This window comes from Chiroxiphia lanceolata, chromosome 15 (assembly GCF_009829145.1).
Source record: "Chiroxiphia lanceolata isolate bChiLan1 chromosome 15, bChiLan1.pri, whole genome shotgun sequence".
NCBI classification, from domain to species: domain Eukaryota; kingdom Metazoa; phylum Chordata; class Aves; order Passeriformes; family Pipridae; genus Chiroxiphia; species Chiroxiphia lanceolata.
Window position 1 is genome coordinate 2,602,712 of NC_045651.1, and position 23,248 is coordinate 2,625,959.

General features: G+C 51.9%; 1 protein-coding gene across 1 annotated transcript in view; it reads right to left on the reverse strand.

The window, feature by feature from the left end:
- Positions 1-652: 652 nt before the first annotated feature.
- Positions 653-23,248, reverse strand: part of LOC116794575 — an 88,031-nt gene continuing 65,435 nt past the window's right edge. The window contains 3 exon segments of the mRNA XM_032703347.1: positions 653-3,186; positions 7,349-7,437; positions 20,418-20,476. Of these exon segments, the coding sequence (XP_032559238.1) occupies positions 2,960-3,186; positions 7,349-7,437; positions 20,418-20,476 (375 nt within the window). The 3' untranslated portion in view covers positions 653-2,959.

Sequence of the window (23,248 nt, forward strand, 5' to 3'; positions counted from 1 at the left end):
TACGACACCCTGAGCCACGGGATGTTTTTCTTCAGCGTGTGTTGGACCCCCCACAGGGAGAGGGTGGGGGGATCTTCTTGGCCGGGGAGCTCTGGTCACAGGTCCTGACCCCTCCTCCCATCCACCTTCCCCAAGCACAGAGAGGGGAGCCCGGGCTCCACAAACAGGGAATCATCCCGGGCTTGGGGAAGGGAGAGTGGATCTCTGCTGGTGATGGGGAAGGTGATGGGATGGATCCCCACTGGGTCTGGAGAAGTGTGATCAGATCCCCCCAGGACTGGGGAACAGTGATGGGAGAAGGGTCTCTGTACCCCCTTGGGTTTGGGGAATGGTGACTAGATCCCTGTCAGTGATGGAGAGGGGCAGCTGGATCCCCTTGGGTGTGGGGAAGGGGCTGTAGCTGTGGACACCACCATCTCCTCGGTCATGACCCACAGCCATGTCACCCTCCACTCAAAGGCCTGGAGGACCAGAGGATGGGGGTGCCCCGAGAGCAGGCCTGGGGGACATAAGATTTGGGGTGCCCCAAAACCATCCCCACTGCTGGAGCCAGGTTGGGGCTGATCCCTCCCACCCCCACCAGAAGCAGCAGAAACAGGATGGGCAGGCCTCATCCGTGCCTCCCTCCTCTCATTGGAATAAACACCATCCATTCAGAAGAAACCATTTTATTATTTTTTTTTCCCAAAGAAAAAAAAGCAATATAAATATTAGAGTATAAAACTTGCGTGTAACACATCGACATTGGTCTATATGGGTATAAGAAGGATATAAGCATATATATAATATATAAGTATAATTCAATATTAGACACATTGAAAGGGCAAACGTGTTTTCATTTCACGTACACTCGGAGCACAGACCACATGGAAAGAAGATACAGAGAAAATTGAAAATACTGATGTCCACAAGTTAGTTACTGCAGTTAAAAATAACACGCCACTAAATACACAACACTCACTACGCTACCTCAGATTGCAGATTAAAAAGAAAATATAAAGACTACGATTCAGCTACAGCATTTCTAGAGGGAAGGGGGGCAGGTGGCAGCTGCAGGGGACAGGGTGGGAACAGCTCCCAGTGCAGCCAGAGCTGGAGGTGGCTGGATCCGGATGAGACACGGAGGATGCTCCTGCTGCCCTGGGTTTGGGGAGGGGGCTGGGGTAGGGTGAGCCTGGCTTAGAGGGCTGGATCTGCTCGGGTGAGTTACGTGTTAGTGATTAAAAAAGGAAAAAAACAACACACACCCCCTGGGAAACTCGGTGCGGCCCCTTCCTGGCCACCCCACAGCCCCTCTCCTCACTCTGGCTACACAAAGCCCCCCTCTGCCTCCCTGGAGGGCTCAGAGCTGCTTTGCTATGGGAAGCTGGCCTGGTGCAAGGATGATGGGCATGTGGAGAAACTCTGTTCCTCATCCTTTGATCCTCTCCGTGGGGTGGAAAGCCCAAAGCCAGCGGGAGCATCACTTCTTCCAGGCTGGCCCTACACGGTCCCATTCGACACTCCCTCAGTTATTGCCCCCGGTTTTGCAGCATCACCCCCTGCTTTTGGGTCCCTTCTCTGAATCTGGTCCCCAAACGCCACCAAAACAACCATCACTTACTCAGTCACCAACTCTGCACCAAAGCCATGCACGGGCAGCTCTGCGGATCCCACCCCTTCGGGCGAGACCCCCACTAAACGACCGCCTTATAAAAAACTGCCTTATCACCCCAAATTACCTTTGGGGGCCCAAATAAGAAGCAAGGAGTTTCCCCACCCCGCCTGACCCACCCCACCCCCTCCCACCCCTTCCCCCCGAGGCAGCCCCGGCGCGGGGGCTCGGGCGGCTGCCGGCGCGTTCACACCACGCTGCGTGGGCATGCGAGGACTTCTCCGGGTCCGTGTGGAGCTACTGCGCTAGTGCAGGTGTGAGGTGAGGGACGGGCATGCAGACACTGTGCAGAGACGGGAAGCGTCGTCCCCGGGTGTGTCCCCTCGGGGGGGGGGACCCGGCCGGGCACCCGCCCGGCCGCAGGGGAGCGAGGCTCTCTTAGCCTTAATTCCATAAGAAACATCGACTGTACATATAAATATTTACTGCAAAGAAGGTTTGAGATGTGTCTGCTCTTCGGAGACCCCTAGAACCGCCGGGGCAGCTGCCGCACACCTCGGCAACGCTCCTTATCGAATTCCCTGCCTCTCGGACATCCGGAGGGCTTTTTACTTTCTCGTATTTCAGGCCATTAGTGGTTACACTTTAAAAAAAAACCAAACAAACAAAAAAATGTTTAGGATGCAGCTTTGCCATATTCCCTTGATTCATGCAATATAAACACTTTTTTTTTTTTTTTTTTTTTTCTGGGTGACAGGTAAGCAGGAACTGAAGCACTCCCTACCAACTTCCAAATTCCAAAATCCATCACTATCATTATCCGGGGCGGGAGGGGGGTGAATTTTATGAATGGAAAATTTAAGAGCGAAGAACTGGAGCGTGGGCTCTAAGCTAAGAACTTCCTTTTCCATTCCACAAAAAAAAAAAAAAATTTGAAGGGCTATATAAATTAAAAGATCCACATTAAAATTATTTACATTGGGCAAAGCCGAGCACAAAGCCTCGGACTACCTGGGAGCAAATCGGATCCAAAGACGTGGCAAAAGACCTTCCGCCCTTGCATATTCTAATACCCGAGGGATCGTAGAAAACATTATTCACAGGGCACTTGTTTGTGTTCGGTTGAGCTTCCAGATTGGTTTCCATCACGAGGTCTGAGAGCAGCGAGTCCCTGCTCCCAGACCTGATGATGACGAGATACATTCGCAGCATTTCCTACTTTTGCATCACAAAAAAAAAAATAAAAATAAAAATAAAAAATTCACATTCGTCCTCCGGCCTGGGCTGTGGGGTTTTTTTTTGGGGGGGGGGAGTGCTGGAGCCGGCTGCCCTGTAGCTCTAAGGTCTCCTTCTTCTTCTTCTTCTCTACTTCTTCTCCTTCTTCCCGGATTTCTTCTTGTTGCCCGCGGCGGGAGCGGCGTTCTTGGCGTCGCGCTTGCCGGCGGCGTTGGTGAGGGTGGCGTTGCTGCCCGGGATGTAAACGTTCTGCCGGTAGTCGGGGACGTGCTGCAGGGTGAACTGGGGGCCGTAGCGGGCGCTCAGCCCCATCGTGCCGTTCCCGCCGCCCAGGGTCGAGTTGCCATCAGCAGCTTCTGTGGGGAACGCCAGAGGGGAGGGGGCAAAGAGAAGGGCACGTTGTTAAAGCCGGCCGGAGCCCCCCGGGGCATCGAACTGCCAAACCCACACCTGGGTGCCACCACCCATCGCACCCTGCGTGCTGGGGAGTGCGGCACAGACACCCTCCCGCCCCCCCGAAAGTGCCCGGACATATTGTGCGGCCACAATCAGCGGTAATGCATTAAGGGAAATCCGATATTTATTTATTTTTCCGCCGCATTTAAAGCCCTGCCCCCGGTGTTTCTCCAGCCAGGTTTATTCAGGGAGCAGGGCGCGGGAGAGGGGAAAGGAAATCTCCCCCCTGCAATACCGCCAAATGGCTCTAGGAAGCCGAGCACGAAGGAGACCCACGCCAGAGAGCGGCTGATGGTCCAGCTCTGGGGGCAGGGGGAGGGGAAGGCAGGTTCATTCCTGTCGCTATGCAAAGCTCCAGCACGGAGAGAGGGAAAGCAGGAGCGGGGAGGGGCTCAGGGCCCCCCCGGGATGCCGGGGCTCTGCTGGATGGTGGAGACCAGATGGAGGTGGGGGATGCGTGGAGGCAGGGGGAGAAACGAGCACGGGGGGATGGTAAAGGCTCAAGTGATGCTGTTGCCATGAGCTGCTGCATGATCTGCTCCGGTGCAGCTGCCTGTGCATGGCTCAGGGTGGGATCCTTGCACAGCCCTGCCCAGTCTCTGTATCAGAAGTTCCCATCTCAGCCTTTAAGTGCCTCATGCTCATGGCTAAGGACAGGCTCTCCTGGGAGGCTGGAGAGACCCAGCAAGGCCACCCAAAGAGCCCAAGGCAGAGCCCAGGGGTGCTGCTCCCCCCTTTAACAGGCAGAGAGACTGTAGGAATAAAGAAAAACAACGAGCAGAGATGGTGGGCTGGTCCCCTTGTGTTTCTCCTCACTCCAGATCAGCTCTGTGCACGTCTCTGTGTTGCTTTTGCTTTTCCCTAAGCAGATGGAGGTGACTAAACCAAGTAGAAAGCTGGACAAAAAGCTGGACCACATCCCACCAGCCCCCTGAAACATGGCTGTGTACACATTCCCTCGCAGGGGTCAGAAGTATGAAGCAACTGCAGTTTGAAAAGTTACAGCTGCTCTGCTGGAGCAGGAGGAGGGAAAAACACAGCAAGGCCAAAAACAGGCACAATGTTGTGCACTGGGGTGGGGGGACGTGGTGCACAAACACAGGGACCCAGCGTGGGGAAATGTCATTTCCCTTTCCCCTGGGAAAGAATTCACTGCAGGAGGATTTTTCCAGAGTCCCCATTAAATGGGTTCCAGACCCAGCAAGCTTTGAAGACCTTGGGCTGGGGAGATGCACGTCTATAAGCAGGAGCTTACTTCATTAACAACCAACTCAACCCACACCCATCAGGGTGTTACAAATGATCCCCATGGGACGAGATGACTGAGATGTGCAGGGATTATCTCACAGGTGCACTACAGACTCCAGCCATGAGGAAGGTTTCTTTTTCTGGACTGTCCCAGCTGGAAACAGCCCAGTTAGAGGCTTGGTGGACTTGGAAACTTTCTCTTCCTCGGGTATTGCTGCCCTGTGTCCCCCCTGGGCCATCCCAGCTGACCAGGGCTCTGAGCAGGGAGGGGCTGGGGGCTGCCAGCACCATTCAAGTCCTCATGAATTAATTTGCAGTCTCAGCACAGCTTTCACCAGGCAGAAAAAGCCATTGGTGAAGTTCCCAGCCTGCCCGGGTAAGGGCGAAGAGCTGTTTCTAGGTAACACTGACATTAAGGCTGAAAAGAAGAGAGAACAGGAACAATAGAGGGTTATAAATGGGCACCGAGGTGCTCTTGCCAAGCAAGGCACTTCAGCTCTTGTTGCTGGAAAGGTCATGCTCAGCCTTTACCAACAGCCAGACATTGTCCCAAACAGTCCTGAGGAGGAAAACAAGAATTTGGGCTTCAGCAAAAATAACCAGCTCAGGGCTCTATCCCCCAGAGGCAGCCCTGGAGCACGTGCTGCTGCAGCTGCTGGTGGGGCTCTCAGGAGACCCCAATTTAGTGTGTCTGCCCTGCCTGAGGGGGAGAAGGATCTCCTCGGGCTGCCTTTCCATCTGCTCTCCCACCATCTCATGGCACCTCCATAAATTCCCACTGGAAGCCAGAGTATTTTAAGGACAGGATGTCTGCCCTTTAGTGTCTGGTGTCCTGGAGCATCTGTGCTCCTTGGCATGTCTTAGCAGCTGCTTCTGCCCATTCAGATTGCTAAAAACACTGGCTTTTCATGTCATTCCCAGCTGCAAGGGAGGAAAATTCAAAGGAAGGATGCCCAGGAAGGGAGACAGAAGCCCTACAGGAAGGTCACAGCCCTGGGGGAAAATCAGTTCCCCAGGTATTCTGACTTGGGAGGGTGATTTAACCATTTAATCCTTGGAGCAGGTGGATCACACAGGCTTGGTATGGCAGGGCCAGCTCTGCCTCTTGCTGAAGTGAAGGATAACACCTGGCACAGGGTATGGATGCATCCAGAGCATCACTTGTGTCACTGTGTCCCACCTGCCACACCGGCTCTAACAGAGAGCTCAGTGGGTGACAGTAAGAGATAAGGATCATTTAAATAGCCAGGAAACATCAGCCAAGGATGGGCAGCACAAAGCTTAATGGGCAATTAGCACTGCCCCTAATCAAAGCCTGCTCCAATCAACACCATTGGCTTAAAGAGAGAGCAGAAAGAGGGGACAGAGAGCAGGGGTCACATGAAAACACTGTGCTAGTGGAAAGAACGTGTGCTGTGTCCCCATCCATCCAGCCAGCAGAGAAAGGAACAAGCAAGGGCAAGAAAAGGATGGATAAGGAAAAGCCATTATCTAGAGGATGGATCTGATTTACACCAACCCCCTGGGATGGCTGAAGCCGTGGGAGAGGTCAGGGCTGTTTGAGACTCGTGGACTGGGGGAGATTTGCTGAAATGGGGCTCCAGGGGCTCCGTAGAAGTCGGTGCTTAACTCGGAAGGGACCCTCTCAGCTCTGATCCTGGGGACTGCTGGAGCAGCAGTCAGAAAAAAACAGCTTTATTTGCCAGCAAGGAAACCGGATCTGGAGGCCCTGGGTGATGATAACCACGTGCAACCCCCAAAGGCTGTTTTTCCATGGTCTTCTTTTCAGAGCAAAGACACATTTTCACATTGTTTCTTTCCCTTGAGTGTAAACAACTCCCTTGCCTCAGACCTTCGTCCCCTTCCCCAGCCAGGGCAGCTGTCTCCAGGCTGCCTGGTGTCTGAGGAGCAGCAAAGTTCAGCTGCAGCAGCTTTCCAAGAAAGCAACTCCAAAGCCATCCCTCAGATTCCTTCCCTCCCAACAGCTCAAAGGAAACATCCTAAGCATTTTGCACGGGGTTTTATGGCTGTGCTGTTGCTTCTATTTTTAAATCAAGGGGGGAAAGACTTGGAGGTATTTATAAATAAAGGCTGTATAAAAACCAGCCTCTTTATCTGTGGTGATAATTGTACTTGTTTTATTCAAAGCCATGGAGACTGTGGGTGTGTGGGAACACCCTCCGTGCCCACCACTTCCACACAGCCATAAACCAGAACAAACCGACCCAAAATGACCCCAAACCACCCCCCTGTGTCTACAACTGCAAAGAGGCAGCAGCAGCCAGTGGGGAAAACCTTTGTGAGTTCATGGCTCAGCAGAGGAACCCGGGGAGCTCCTCTGGACACAAGATTTGTTGGGAATACCGAGTCAGGCATTTACTGTTCCCCTGGCCCTGCCACATGCAGAACATCCAGCCTTTCTACCTCCTCATCTCACAGCAAGTTGCAACACAGCAGTTTCATTTAGTGTGACCTTTCTGGAACCAGGTAGTTTATAAAAGATCACCTCAAGACTGACTGTCTCATGTAACACAACCACATCACGAGCCAGGTGACGTTCTGTCCACTACATGGGAAATAAAGTTTGAGTGGAAGTTTGTCCCTGTCTACAGCAATCTGCCTGAATCCTTCCTGACCCCCTCCTCTGCAGGGTAACACAGACAGCAGTGCTTTCCCACCAGCTTTGGGATCTGCTGAAGAAGGACTCTTGAAGCCAGACAAACCATTCCCCCTAGCATCTTATCTAACAGCATGAACCCGAGATGCCCCTGCAAGAGCAGTGTCGTGGTTTTCCCACCCGTGATGGACACCAACCGTTTGCTGAAGCCAGGATCATGGCTTGGAGCATCTCCGTGTCAAACTGGTTGTTGGGCCAGGCTCCAGCTTCCTCTCCATTCTGGGAGCTTTGGGAAAAGAAAACAAACAGCAAGTTACTGCAGTTCAGTCTGGAGGAGTGGGTTTGTCCAGTGCATGCTTCAAACCCTTCTATTAAATAAAACTCAGGAGTCAAGACCCTTTCAGAGGTGTCCATCCCTCACTGGGCTTCTGAAGAATAACCACAAAAAGCACTTGGGGACTCAGTGATGCTTCCAGCAACACCCACCTAACTCCTGCTGACTTCAGAGGCTACAGCCAGCACCTCCTCACCTCAAAATCCCATCAACACAGAATCAGAGAATCACAGAACGGGCTGGGTTGGAAGTGAACTACAAGATCATCTAGTTCTGACACCCCTGCCAAGGGATATTATGTAATCCCTTCCCAAAAATATACTGTAATATCATAAAAATTGCTGTCCTAAATCCCCAGAGGTGTATGCACCCTTGTACAACCAGATCCTCTGTTCCTCTTGCAGGCTCTGTGAGTGGATGCACCTTTCAGGCTGCAGCTCCACTCTGCAGCTTCATTTGTAAGACACAGGGTGAGAAAAACCCATGGCAGGGTGGGCTTTGGGATCATCATGGAGATGAACAGAGTCCAAGATCAGCTGCCAGCTCTGCAGAGCTGACACCAAACAGTGCTGGGGAGGCTGGAGCAACAGGGAGAGGAGAGAAGGGAAGTGGGCACCTGCCTTGTTTCCCTGGGACTGGCTGATGGGGGTGCTGAGCATCACAGATCCGCCTGGGAAAACTCAGGGGATGCTGTCAGGCTTTGGCTGAGGAGGTTTTGTGACTGAGGTTACAATCAGCAGTCTGTGTGCAGTCTAACAAGCCCTGCTTTCATGTTTGCCAGGTGTCAGCTGTGCTCAGCCACTGCTCACTGGTCAGGGCTGTGCTCACAGAGCCCCTCTGGAGCCTCCACACTTCCTAAACATCTCACCAGCTTCCTGGGTCCCCCTCTGCTCTGTCCCTGAGTGACCTCATCACTCAGAGCACCTCTCCCTCCTCTCCCAGCTCAGTGCTCTGACCACCTACAGCTCTTGCCACCCACTGGGATGCCAAGATTTGCCCCTTGGCTGTGTGCTGGCTCCCTTGGAATGAGGGCTGCTGTGCTCTTGCAGCTGGGAGCTCTCCTGAAGTGAGATGGGGGGCACTGGAAAGCCCATTTCCCAGGACAGTGTTCAAACCACCAGGCTACAAGGCATGGAGGTGGCCTCCTCCACTGCTGTGGTCCCAGTCCTTATGCCCAGGAGCTGCCAGACCCTGAAGCACTGCTCAGACCCAATGCCCTGCTCAGACCCCAAAACCCTGCTCAGACCCCAAAACCCTGCTCAGACCCCAAAACCCTACTCAGACCCTCAATTCCTGCTCAGACATGCTCAAGAAGCTGACACCCCCAGCTCTGGGATCTCCTGCCTGAGTGCTCAGCACCCCACATGTTGCAAATGCCAACATGGGCAGTGTTGGTGCCAACTCAGTGCCATGTGCTGGGCAGCAGATGGGCTCCTCACTGCCATGCTGAGCATCCCAATGCCCGAGTGCCCCTGCTGCCTGTGCCTGCTGCAGCCCTCACACACAGAACAGGCTCAATATGGACATTTTGGAATTGGGACGGACCCACAGGCACATCCTTGGAGGTTGTGTCTGCCACAGTGACCTTGCAGCGTGGGCAGCTCCGTGCCCAGCTGCATCAAAGCTCTGCAAGGAGAGAAGCCTTGAATGCACACAAGCTTTCCCTGCCCCTGTGAAATTCTCCCCTGTGAGGGTGGGGAGGCCCTGGCACAGGTTGTCCAGAGAAGCTGTGGCTGCCCCATCCCTGGAAGTGTCCAAGGCCAGGTTGGATGGGGCTTGTAGCAAGCTGGGCGAGTGGAAGATGTCCCTGCCCATGGCAGGGGGGTTGGAAGAGATGATCTTTAAGGTCCCTTCCAACCCAAACCATTCTGGGATTCTATAATACATGTTCAAGCCCCCTTTGAAACACAGTATCCGACTGTAAGGATGGGGGGGGGGGGCTGTCACAGGTACTCTGTGGAAAATCTGGTCTTCAGCAACTTGTCCAAAGACATGCAGGACCTGTGCCAGGACCACACAACACCTTCTGTATCCCCTGGCTGATCCATCCCCAGCCACTGTGCTCACACCCATCCATCTTCAGAGGATGCAAATAACCACTAATGTAGCAGAACCTGCCCTGGCACGACCCTGCCAGCAGCATCACTCCCAAAATACCTGCTGTCTGCCGCATCCCAGGGCGTCCTGAGCACTATTTATATCCCTCCTGAGCGCCGTGTGTGGTGGCACAGTTTCAAGGAGGCCACAAGCGAGGCGTGCCCGCCTCCCAGATTGATTCCAGCGCCTCTTGTGACGGTGGTGCCGAGTCTGTGGGTCCCTCTGCCCTGCCCTCAGTGCCCTGCCAGTGCCATGCAGGCAGTGAGGACAAGGTGGGGACAGCCCTGGGGCTGCAGTGACCTGTTAATGTCACAAACGGGGCTGGGAATAGAGCCCTGGGCGAGATCCAATAAAGGACTTAGGAACCTACACTCCATGGCAAACCACAACTCATTCAGCCACAAGTTAACCCCAGCAGCTCCTGCCCCACCCCCCCGCTGGAAGCTGAGGTTCCCAGGCTTTTCAGGGCTGCAGGAAAGCTGTCCAGAAACGACCCTGAGCCTCCTAGGTGCTGGTCCTGGCTCTGGGAGCTTCTCCAGTATGATGGTGGCACCCAGGGATGGGGGAAGAGAAGGAAAAAGAAAGTGCCAAATACATTTTGGGATTTTTGTGACTGTAACATTCCGGTGCTTTGAACTCTGTTCTGAAATTAGAGGCCCAGGTTCAACTCTCTCTTTGATGTGGCATCACATTTTCCACCTCCCAAAAGACTTCTCTCCTTTCCCACCCCTCCTTCAGGCAACAGGCTCCCCTGTACAGAAGTTCCTCCTGTCTCCTGTCAAAGCCATGCTCTGTGCCCTATGACAGTGGGAATGCACTGAGGGAAAGGCTCACTCTGTGCTCAGGGAATTCACCTGCACCAGGACCCCAGACCTCACTAAGCTCCCTCACCAGCTGGTCCTCACTCCCCCACCACAACAACCTTGGCCCCAGGGCTGTATGCAGGCACAGACAGGAGAGCTGGCACCACTGAGCACCACACTTGGGCAGGGCTGGGTTGGAAAGGCAGGGATGAAGGGTGGTGGTTGGTCCCTGCAGCCTGGGAGGGGCTGAGGGACACGGCCCAACCCCTCCAGTGCACAGTACAGGGGGAGCAGCAGCACCAAGAAATGCGTGGATTTTGCTCAGGTTGTTCTGAGCTCTTGGGTTAGAGTTGTGTGCCCCAGGGAGGGGTGGCTGTGCATCACCAGCCAGCTCAGGTCACCTCCAGAGGATGGGCAGCATTTCAGACCTGCTGTGAACTCCTGTGATGAGCTAGTCCAGTCCCTATGTTATGTCTGTACCCCACTGTGAGGGGGACAGACAAAGCCCTACATACCCTTACTGTCCTGTGGGATCACAAAATCACAGTGGAGAGGGCCATGAATCATAGAATCCTACAATGATTTGGGTTGGAAGGGACCTTAAGGATCATCTAGTGCTCCCAGCTCTCACACTTCCAAGCTGAAGGAGCTGTCTCAGCCTCTCCCACCCTGCCTTGGGCTCCAGCACTCAGATCAGTTTGGTGGCTCCCACATGGTCCCGTTTTTGTTGCAGTGGGGAGCCCAAAGCTATGCCCAAAACTGGGCACAGTGCTCCAGGTGTGGACCTGTGAGTGCCAAATTGAGGGCAACCATCTCTTCTCCTGACCTGTTGGCTACAACCTTACCAGTAAACCCAGCCAGTCTCCACCACAGCAAGGGTGCACTGGTGACTCATGTTCAAGCTGACAGCCCCCACATCCTTTTCTGCAACCTTCCTGCACCCAGTGCTCCCAAATTCAGCACAAAGAGCCCTAAAGCCATGTGCCTGCTCCCCATGACGCCACGCAGAAAAGCTATTTTAGAAATGCCTTAGAGTTGCAAAAAAAATGTTATTGAGTTAATTTCTCTAAGCAGGAAATTCAAGTGCCTCAATTACTTGCAGTGCAATCATCCAGAATTCAGAGGCACAGAAAAAAAAAAATACAAGGGCTGTAATCTAAAAACACCCAAAAATAACTTCTCGCAGTGGAAAAGGCACACAGCTGATGGCCAGACCTGGCTGTTTTCCATGACTATAGGATGGGGCTGTGAGTCACAGCTGTGAATCACTGATTCAACAGAAGGCAGCCTGCCCTGCCCTGCTTCCCTTTCCTGGGGTGGGCAGACCCCACAACCCCCCCCTTCTCACACTGCTCCCCACTCAGCTGCAGCCTTGGATGCTGCTGCAGGGAGCCTGCCCGGAATGGGAGGGCTGATTCCTATGGAAATGACTCCAAGGACTCGCTGTTTTTAATACAAATGCCATTGACTCAATAGGATTGTGGGTTTTTTTCTAAAAACCCATCCCCCATGGGATAGATTTTTTTTTTTTCTGTTCAGTCCTACTCCACACTTCAAAGCTCAGAAAAGAGCTGGCTTTCATTTTCGGGAACGCTTCCAGCGCAGCCAGAGCTGGAGAGGAGGAATCAAATCCATATTTGAGACAAACCCAGGGGTGCAGCATCTTAAGGGGCTCAGGGCATGGTGGAGACAGAGCTGTGTCAGCAGAGGCAGGTACAGCCCATGCACGACCTGCACATGCCTTCAATAAATCTGGCTACATGGAAATCAGGGAATACCGAGACAAAAGGTTCATCTGGAGGCCCTGACACAGCCCCACTGCATCCATCCTGCTTCCCAATTCTGCCCCACTACTGAGGGCTCTCACAAGCACCCCTCTGATGGGTGCACCTGGGTGATTTGCTGATCATCTATTTTGCAGCACCCTCAGCCATCAGGTCCCTTTTTATCTTCCGCTTCCAGCAGGGAATTATTCCACTTTGAGCACGGAATTATTCATTTCCTTGCAGGGTTGCCATGGAGCTCGTCACTATGGCAGCCAAAGGCCTTGCAAACATTTATTTGCACAACCGCCCCATGGATTCCTGAAAAATTGTTTTCCTTGCTCTGCAGCTGGTAACACGAGCCCGTAGCAGTGCCACAACAAACTGGAGAAGTTTATTCATGCCAGAGCAGTGCTGTCAGAGCCCCAGGGGTTGCAGAGGGCAGCTCAGTGCCCTGCAGACCAGTCCCTGGCACTCTGAGACGTCTGGCAGGGCTGTGGGCAGTGCTCGGGCTGGGGATTTTCCCGGGAAACCCTCAGCATCCTCCCCCCTCTCTTATTTGGGGCTGTCTGGCTCCTATAGCAGTGGCCCTCCAGCCAGCCCCTCCCAAATCTCACGGGAAGCTGCTCCCAGGCTTCCCCACTCCAGGGAGGGGTGACTGGGATTTACTTCTCCTCCCAATCTCTCCCCTTTTCACTCCCATTTGCACCCCAGCTCCGGATGCTGCTCCCACCCTCCCATCACCTCCCCCAGACATCCTGCCCTCCCCTTCTCATCCAGTTCCCAGAGCCAGAGGTACATTCAAGCCCATTCCTCCAGCCCCATTCCCAGGCAGTACCTGCTCCCCCCAGGCTGTCCCCCTGTCTAAGCTCCCCTGCACTGCTCTTTCCTCTCTCCCAGCTTCCTCCAAGCTGTCCCCATCCCCCCCTGCTGCCTCCCACACACAGCTCCAGCCGGAGGCAGCAGCAGCAGTAAAATCTCAGCCTTCGTGTTCCCAGGCTGGCAAAGTGACAAGTGAGAGGGAACAGACCCCGGTGCTGAGCCTGTGCTGCACTCAAGGCACGTGGGGACACAGCCCCTGGCTGGGGACACAGCCCCAGGGCGAGCATCCCTCTGTCCTGCTTCCCATGTCAGCATGCCACAGCCCACCACCCTCCCCCAGCCTCTGAAAAAAACGGAATCAGCTCCAAAATTGCCCCAATTTCCCGTCCTTTTCCCTTCCCTGTCAGAGGATGCTGCCAGCCCTTCCCCCACCATCCCCCGGCTCCACACATTCCCATCCACTTCTGTAATGCAATTACAGGGGCTGGAGAGAGCCTGGACGAGGCCCAGCTTCAAGATCATGACTTTGCAAAGATGGGACTGAAAATGTTAGCAGGGAAGTGTGTGTGTGTGTGGGGTGGAATATTTCCAGCCTCCCAAAGCACCTCAGAGTCTTTACTTCCAGCCAGTGGAGCTGCTGGGATGTACCTGCTCTGCTGGATGGAGGCAGAACAAAAGCCCACAATGTCTCTAAAAGGAGGACCAGGGCAGGGTCCCCCCTCCTGGGGACCCTAGTGAAGGAGATGGAGCTGAGACCAGTCATTGTTTCCCCCGGGCCATCCTACAGCCACCAGTGTCCCAAACCCACCAGGAAGGATATTTTGAGAAATTCTTTGGAAAGGTTGTTGTGCCTGTTTGTTGGATCCATCGACTCTGCAGCCGGCCATGGCACGTGCTCAGCTGTGCAGGAAGCAGATGGAGGGAGGAAAATTAAACTAATACATGTAGCACCTGTTAAATCACCTAAAATAGCATTTCTATGCATAAAACTCCGATGATGAAGCTCCTGATATTCTGAGGGCTCTCCAGAATGAGAAACACATCCCAATTGCTTGGATAGTTCCCTTTCTCCATAAAAGATTTTACAGCTTTTGTCCCACTTGGCAGGGTCTGGATGGCTCAGACTTCAAGGGCCATGACAAATGCAGATAAAGGGATTATGGGCCCAGAATGGTCAATGAGGGAAAGAAACAAAGGGAAGAAACACTCAGCTGAAAAGGGCTACGTGATGTAGAAAGAAGCCCAAATACTGAATCTGCTGAGATTTGGGCTGTTAATAGACAAAAGGGTGGAGCCTGCATACAGGAGTGCTCACAGGTGGCATGGGGGACCAGCTCTGTGATCCCTTGAATGTGGAAGGGGAGGTGGGGTTGGGACCAGGACATATCACTACAAAACCTTTAGCTTCCAGTCCCAGGATCAGCTCAGCCCGGTAGGAAGAGGGGGAAGGAGAGCAATTATCCAGAGACAAGTCCTGCTCCCAGCATCAAAACAACTCCTGCCTGTCCCAGCACCCCAAATCCACTCCAACACTGCACCACAAGGCTGCAGCCCGTGCTCAGACCAAAGCCAGGCTCTGAGCAGCCTCACAGTCCTTTAAAGCAGCGTTTTCTCTGCAGTGTTTGACAGGAAACCCCAGTCACATAATCAGATAATTGTTTAGGTTGGAAAAGCCCTCTAAGATTGAGTTCAACCATTAACCCAGCACTGCCAAGGCCACCACTAAACCTTGTCCCCAGATGCCACATCCACGTAGCTTTTAAATCCCTCCAGGGACAGTGACTCACCACTGCCCTGGGCAGCCTGTGCCAGTGCCTGACCACCCTTTCAGGGAAGAAACTTTCCCTAATATCCAACCTAAACCCTCCCTGGTGCAACTTGAGGCCGTTTCTTCTTGTCCTGTTGCTTCTAACCTGCAAGAAGAGACCAACCCCCACCTGGCTGCACTCTCCTGTCAGAGAGTTTTAAAGAGTTATAAGGTCTCCCCTGAGCCTCTTTTTCTCCAGCCTGAGCACCTCCAGCTCCCTCAGCTGCTCCTGATGCTCCAGATCCTTCCCCAGCTCTGTTCCCTTCTCTGGACATGCTCCAGCACCTCAAAACCATGACCCTCTGAGTGGTCTTCAACCTTTCCTGTTTCAGGACCCACCAGGGCAACACCAAACTTGACAGATACAACCATCTGGCTGTTGTTTCTGTGGCTCCCTCCGAGCTGTTTGCTGAGCAAGTCACACAAACAGGCTGGGGGCTGCATCATCAGCCATGAACAACCACTTCAAATACTCCCCAAAAAGGCAAGTTCTCTCCCAGGCTCCCCAGGACCTGACAAAAGCTGGTGATTTGAGCTCCACAGCCCCAGAGGCTTTGGCAGGGGGAAAACCCTCCCTTCAGAGCCGAGCTCCTTCACTGGCACAACTCCTCCTGCACTCAGAGACCCACAGCCCCACAAAGCACAGCAGCTCTCAATCTTAGGAGGGTGCTGTCACTAAGATTATGGCTGTTCCCCCAAATGACCTCAAAGGGATCTCCAGAGGCTGCTGTGATTTTTCAGGCTGCAGGGCTCCACTCACACCTTCCCAAAGCCTTGGGGTGGCAGTTTAGAGCAGCCCCACACTCCACATGCTGCAGGAGCTGGGGAGGAGTCACTAAATACTCAACACTGAACAGGCAGGCAAAAACAACCCAGTCAGAAGAAGCGCGAATTTCAGCCCAAAGACCTTTCTAATTCACCAGCAAAACATGTGGAACCACACCAGGCAAAGCAAATACCACTGCTGGCTTCAACCCCTGGGTGCATTTGGGATGGAAACCTGAGGATTATAATTATTTCCTAAACTTCCCACAGTGGCTGTTCTCTCTGCTGCTCCTCTTGCCCCCCTCAATGAGAAGCTGCAGTTTGTCCAGCACCTCTGCCTGGCATGTGCCCTGGCGTGTTTCCACATGTTTTCCATGAATGAGCAGAAGGTAAAGGGGTCAGTGTTTACCTGGACAGCCCCACTGGTGGCCCTGTGCATGTGCTTTGGAGTAAGCATTTCGCTTGCTGCTGGCTCCACTAGAACACAACACAAACTCACAAAGTAAATTCCTAGAGGTTTACAACACCCACAGACATCCCTGTGGCTCCTGGTTTAGCAAGTGTTTATTTTTAGGAAGGATGTGGCTAAAGCCTGCAGTTGTGGCCAGTTGTCTCTGTGCTGGGTATCCACCCCCGTGCTGTGTAAGCCCACGAACATCCGTGTCTCCCTCTGTCTCATCCTCTGGTTCCAGTTGCTGCCTGTTCTGTGATGTCCCACCCAGACACACATATGTCATGCAGGACATCCTGAGCACCCCAAAACCACACCACAATCCCCTCCTTGGTGTTACTTGCTTTGAACCCCAAGAGTGCTCCTGAGAGCTTCTTGGGACACCTTTACCCCCCTCCCAGCACACACAGGCAGGCTGTGGTTAGTCCTGCAAGCCCAAGTCCTGGAGTTCTTGCATGAAAACAAAATAAAGAATGAAAAAAAAAATCCCTCTTTTCCTTCCCAGCTCTCCTGTGGGCACTGCTGCAGCATCTGCACTATCAGCCCCAAACCCCTTGGGCGTGGGGGGGAATGATGGATGGGGTCAGACAAAGCAGCCGAGATGCTGTTTAATGAGCAAGTGAAGTGAACATCACTATTGGCTGTGTTCAGCCTGGGAGGGGAAGCCTGGCCAGCAACAGCTTTGGGAAGCATTAACAAAGGGAGATTCAGGATTGGAGAAGATAAGTAGAAGGGGGTGTGAAATGGCACTGTGTACCTTCTTATCATGCTTTGCTCCTCCCTCCCCTGGGGTTGCTAGGGATATTCACACAGCTTCCCACCTCCTGGTGAGTCCCCTGCCACACTCTCTGGGGTGTCTCCTGCCCAGGATCTCCTTCCAGCCTGTCCATAGAGCCCAGAATCGTCCTCACTCTTCCCACAAGATGCCCAGGACATACCGGCTCTTCCCACCCTCCTGTGCCCACCTGTGAGACACACAGAGCCCTCCCCGCTCCTCCAGGAAGGAAATCCTGACTTCAGCCAGGTGTTTTCCTGAACAAACCATCACACAGAGATCAAAACAAAGAGCAGCTGCGGTCAGGCAAGCACCATGAATGTGCAAGGCACAACAAAAACCAAACCAAAACAACAAGATGGGTCCCTCGTGTTCTCCCCCCATACACGATCCCCCTTCCTCGCAGGGAAACCCCACACTGATGACCCCACAGGGATATCCTGCCACGATGCTGGACTGTACATTTACTCCTCATTGGACAATCCATTGTTGTAATCTCCACTTCAGCCACTGATCTGATTTGTCTGGGAGTGGCATCTGCTGCTCGGAATCAGCCTGGGTTCATTTACATTTGCCCAGCGACAGCACGGGGGCTTTGTTTTCTTAGAAACCAAAACACGAGCATCATTAAATTAATCTATCCTCCTGTTTTTCCCAAACAAGATTAATTCAGAATTGCTTTGCTCAGGTCTGCCTCCCTACCACATTTTCAGAGCAGACTGACTGAGCTCCTATTTCCTGAGCATGTGCACCAGAGCTCCTCTCCCGCGTTTCAGAACAAAGAGCAGATTCCCTTTGTTGTCCCGTAGCAACAACGTTCGAGATCAAGAGCCAGTCCCTGTCTTACTGAGCTTTCCCTGTTCTGCCTGGTTCCAGGTGCTCAGAGACATGTGGGATTTGTTTTGATGGGCAGGGCTATGCTAAGACAGGATTGTTTCTTCTCCAGCTCCCGTGGAGACAGCAAGGGAGAAATCACAACATGGGTTTAAGCTTGCTTTCTGGCTTAGGGTCAGTGCTGGACTCCCTCTGGGATCCATCCAAACCACTGGCCTAAGCTGCCGTGTTTGTATTGTTGTTAATTTGGGTCAAATAGAGTTAAGAGCACATCCCACTTTTTTTCCTTTTCAGCTAAGAGGTGGGCTGTGTTCCCCAAGCTCCCAGCAGAGCCCTGCAGTTCAGAGAGCTCATGGTGCTTCAGAGGTTCACCTGTCAGCAGGAGAAGCAGTTGTACAGGATTTAACAGAGAGCAACAGGCTCAGGCAGCTGCCCTTGCCCCCTCTTTAATAACTGTACTACCAACCAGAGCCCGGGGAATTCACACACCAGGCATCAAAACACTGGGAAGAGCACAAAGGGGAGTGGGCTGCTTTCCAGGATTTGCCTGTTTGATCACTAGAGAGGTGTCAGGGCTGGACATTGAACATATGGGAGCACTTTCTATTTCCATCCTTTAGTACTGTCCCACAGGTTTAGAATAAAAACATCCCCTTGATTTAACTTATAACAGGATGAAAGGAACCGGGAAAAAAACATCAGCAAGAGCTGTTTCACTGCAGGTGGGGACACAGGCAAGTGGAAAAACCAGCAGGGGTTCAAATCCACTGAGTTTTTTCAGTTTTTCAGCACCAGCCTGTGCCTGGGCAAAGTCTCTTTCCAAACCCAGGGGTCTAACCCGTGCTATGGGATCCCCTGCCACAACAGGCACTGACAGGGGGCTCTGAGCTCTAGGGGAAGGTGTCCCTGCCCACGGCAGAGAAAAGAATGAGATGAGCTTTATGGTCCTTTCCAACCCAAATAATTCTGTGATTCTATGAGCAGCTGTTTCAGGGACTATCATGGGCACCCAGGGGTAAGTAACATCATGGCTCATGCACCAGAACTAACATGCCATGATAGTTCAGCTCCCCACAAACAGTCTGAGGCTGCCTCTCCTCCTGTCCCCTCTCTTCCCACTCCACACGCTGCTGCTCCCACTTAGGAAGGGGATGGAGCTTGCAAAGAGCTCCAGGCAGAGGCTGGGAGCTGGGGTGAGTGTCACTGTCCCACGACCTGGGAAAAGGCCCCTGTCACTGAGCTAAGGAAGTCTGGACTGCATCAGCTCTCTGCCTTGAAGAGGCCCCAGCAGGATGCTGGAAGAGGGAGCAGCAGAGCTTGCTCTGGTGGGGCTCATTTACTGCCTTCTCATAACAAAACTATTACAGCAGCCGTGGTGCACTTCTGCATTAACAGGGCTTTGTTAATTGTCATCTGAAGTGGAGCAGAAATGGTTAGAAAGATTTTCCTTGATTAAAATGTTGTCACTGATGAGGAATTCAACAGACCTCTGAGAAAACTCTTCCAGCCATAGCTCTGTTTTAAAGTCCATGGCTGGTTTCTAGCACGAGCACTTTATCTAATTACATCAAACCCTCACTCCATTTTAGCTTTATCAGCTAGAAGAGCCTAATAGCAAAGTTTAATCACTTCAACAAGTTGGCTACAGCAATCTCTTAATTTTCTGATAAGCCAAATTATCGAGCCAGACCCAGGGAAAGACTCAGACAGAACCAGCCACTGCAGATGTTTAACTGCAAGCTCTGACACCAAAATCCAGGACCCAACACTTCCATGACACTATTTAAACCTCCATGGGAGCTGCCCAAGTGACCACCAGGAATGACAAAGCACAGAGACACAGTGCCTGACCAAGTCAGATAAGGAAGCATATCATCCAAATTTACTCCCAAGGGTATAATCTTTGGGTATGCCCCAAAAGATATAACCTTTTCACATATAAATCATCCTGGAGCCACCTCCTCATGCACAATAACCTCTGGCTGGGGTATTCATGGAGGAAGGTGGACTCCCAGTTCAAGTTCTTCCTTATCCTCATGGTACTGAAGGGAGTTCACCCTCTGAAGAGGAGCCCTGGCCCTGCTTATGAACCAGGAGGGAAGATGGGAGAGGCAAAGAACAACATTTGGTTGTCAGTGGCCTCTCACTGTGGCCCAAGACAAGCAAACTTTGTTGGGCCAGAGGCAAGACAGGGATACTCACTTGGGAGGCAGGTCTCTGCTCTGCTGCTGGGGCTTCTCATCCTTTCTGACCTCACACACACCTCACAGAGAGGTGGTGGAGTCTCTCTCCCTGGAGATATTCCAGAACTGTCAGGACACAATCCTGTGCCATGTGTTCTAGGATGACCCTGCCTGAGCAGCGAGGCTGGGCCAGGTGACCCACTGTGGCCCTTTCCAACCTGACCCATTCTGTGATTCTGTGAATACACTTCAGCAGCACAGAGCTCCAGGACTGGTAAGGGGAATGTTTTCCAGGGATTTGCAGTGGCCTCTGTGCGAGGAGAGGAATTAAGAATTTGGACTCAGAATCTAGTTTACATGCTCAAAATCTGCTGTAGAGAAGAGGCCTTTCTCTGTGAAACATATTTTCTAGTCCTTTAACCATCTCACAACTTCATCTGGAGTTTTCTCCAGTTCCTGACTGTCCTCCTTGAGGTGTGGACACCAAACCCAGACACACCATTGCCAACAACAGCTGTCACAGGGGGACACCCATTCTCAGAGCTGCCAGTCAGGGACTTTCCATCACAGAAAGTGGCACACAAAGGAAAGAAACCTTCACCCCACACAAAAATAGAGAAAGAGGCACTTACCCACTTGTTCCAGGTCTCTGGGTCTGAGAGAAGCGCCAGTCTGTGTTGGGCTGAGCTTGCTGCAGAGAAAAATAAGAGTTTTAATACCTCCATTCTTTCCTTTGAAAAATGAAAGCGAGCTGATCCTGGATTATTTCAGTCTGGAATATCAGCATGTTCCTTCCAAGTGAAGCAAATCAATTAGAACAAAGAGAAAGCTCCCCCCTCCCTCTTTCTTGAGTATTTCTGAACCAGCATGAATACTGAAAAGCATGACAAAAACTGTTCAGAGAATGATCTTCCAAAGCAGCTCAGGAAACCAGGCTGTGAAAGAAATGAAGCATGAAATAAACTGATAAGGGCATCAATTCAGCAGGAGCAGTGGTACCACAGTAATGAGCTTGGAGGAGGAAGGGGGGGTGTGGGGGTGGCAGAGTTAATTGATACTGAGGAAGATGCTTTTAATGCTCTAAGGTAAAATGGGAACAGACCTTCCTAATTTCTCCTCCTTCTGTCCTTAAAAAAGCCTGCCTGAGACCTTATTTTCATACATTGTATTTGAATGACTTTTCCTAGATGCTGTGGCCTTGGAGCACGACAATATTTTTCTGTCCACAGAGAAAAGAATGAACTTCCGACAGCAAGAGGAAAAAGCATTATTTGTTTAGGAGACACAATAACCTTCAGACACAACAGCACACTTTGTAACCTCATTAAGAAGCCCCCGTATCACTTTCTGCCCATGTTATTTTACCACCAGACAATGAACATTCTGTAAATAAGGAAGGACATGGAGCATGCTTGCTTATTCCTGTTTGAATTACGCCTTTGTGGAAAACACTAAATAGCAGAGCTGTTTTCTGTCTGGAAGACACACACTTCCGAAAATCATAATGAACTCTTCATTAAATAATTAAATAATAATAATAATTAAATCTTGATTAACTCCAGAGTGATGACATACTACCTGGAAAGGACAACACTCCTCTCAGTTATTTTAGGAATGAGCTGTTCATAGTCCACACAATGGAACATCAGTTTTATAGGATTATTCTGCTTGTACATGCAATTACTAAGGAAAAGTGAAGACAGGGCAGAGCTGACCTAGATTTTTTATTTAGTAGATGTGCTTTTATTAATTTCTCTGCAGCTTTGATGATCCTCATGAAAGAAGATATTAGAATAAATTACTCCCCTGAAATAGATGCCCCAGTGGTCCCCAAGCCGCATGCAAATGAAGCTGTTTAAATACTTGCCCTCCAGATTTCAGATACACATTTTTGCACATGCTGACACACAATCCCCCACTAAAGAAGCCCTTCCCAATCTATATTTTGAGTTCCTGTTGTAATTACCATTTTCAAATTTAGGGCAGGCATTTGTGACACAAAATTGCGTTACTTTTTATATCCCCAAGTTATAAAAGCTACAGCTAAACACAGTCACCTACATCTATATTTAGGCATCTGAGTACAAGTAGCTCAAGTTTTCAAAGCTTGCCGCTGCCTCAGCCTCTGCAAGCCCAAGGGCACATAAGGTTACCAGGATCTTTGTGAATAATGCCACTACTGACATTTCGGTAGTTCAGTGCTGAATAGTGAATTCAGCCCCTTGCTCAAGCTGAAAAATGATCCCTTGCTGGGGCACAGTCAGTAATTAATAACACTTGGAGGTTAAGAAATGAGAAATTTCTACAGTGCACCTCTAAAACTGAGCGAAAGAAACACTGACAGACTTTTCTTCCACGTAACATCTCCCGTGTCGTGGTTTGTATGCCGGGCAGAACAAAGGGGGTAAATGGAATCAAGAAGTTAATCCCCCCCCCAAAAAAACATGTCCCTGACCACGCTAAGAATCACTTTAAAAAGAAATGAGTATGAACGGGGCCAAGAGGAAACTCTCCACTGACACAGACACGCTGTCTCTGATTCTATAGTGCTGCTCAGCCCCGTCCCCCAGCTCCACCCAGCCCAGCCAAAACTTTCACCTGCCCCCTCCCAGGAGGTGACGGTGACACACATTCCCCGAGGCCACTTTCTTAGGAGGAAGGGCAGACAGAGAAGAGCCAGCTGGCCTGGATAGTACAGACTGTTGCACTTAGCAGAGAGGACAGCAAGAAACAGCCATCTCTTACCCCATCGCAGGGACTGGCTAAGGTGCTGGTCACCTGCTCATAGGCAGCCACGGTCTCCGCAGTGCTAGAATGGCTGAAAGGCTTTACAAAGAGGAAATCGCTCTGCTCAGACATGGGCGAGAAACAAGAGGTGTAATTCTGTGCCTGGGAGGTCAAACCCGCTCCTCCCACGTCCAGGTACTTGATGAAGCCATCTGGCTTCATCTGCCCTCGGAAATGGGAGGCGGGCTTGCGGCCAGTCCCCCGGCAGCAACCCGCCAAGGTCCAGCTGGCACTGCCAGCTTTGAGACACCGGGCAGCCACCAGAGCTAACATCACGCAGGACACGAGGGAAATGGACACCAAGGAGATGATGAGGTAAAGCGTTACGTTGGTATCCTTGGGAGAAGACTGCGGGAGGTCCAAGGACTTGGAGAAGTCCTGCACGCTGTTTTCCTCCGGAGAAATGACTATTACCACGGAGGCCGAGAGGGACGGTGTGCCATTGTCCCTCACTTCGACCACCAGCCTGTGGGAATCTTCTGACTCCCTGAGAGCCTGTGCAAGCCTTATCTCTCCAGAGCGGCGTTCCACTTGGAAAGGCAAAGCCTCAGCCGTCTCCTGCAGCTGGTAGGACAGCCAGGCATTATGGCCACTATCAGCATCCACTGCTACAACTTTGGTGACCAGATAGCCAGGCTCTGCCAAGGCTGGGATGGCCTGGTGGAAGGCAGAGCCC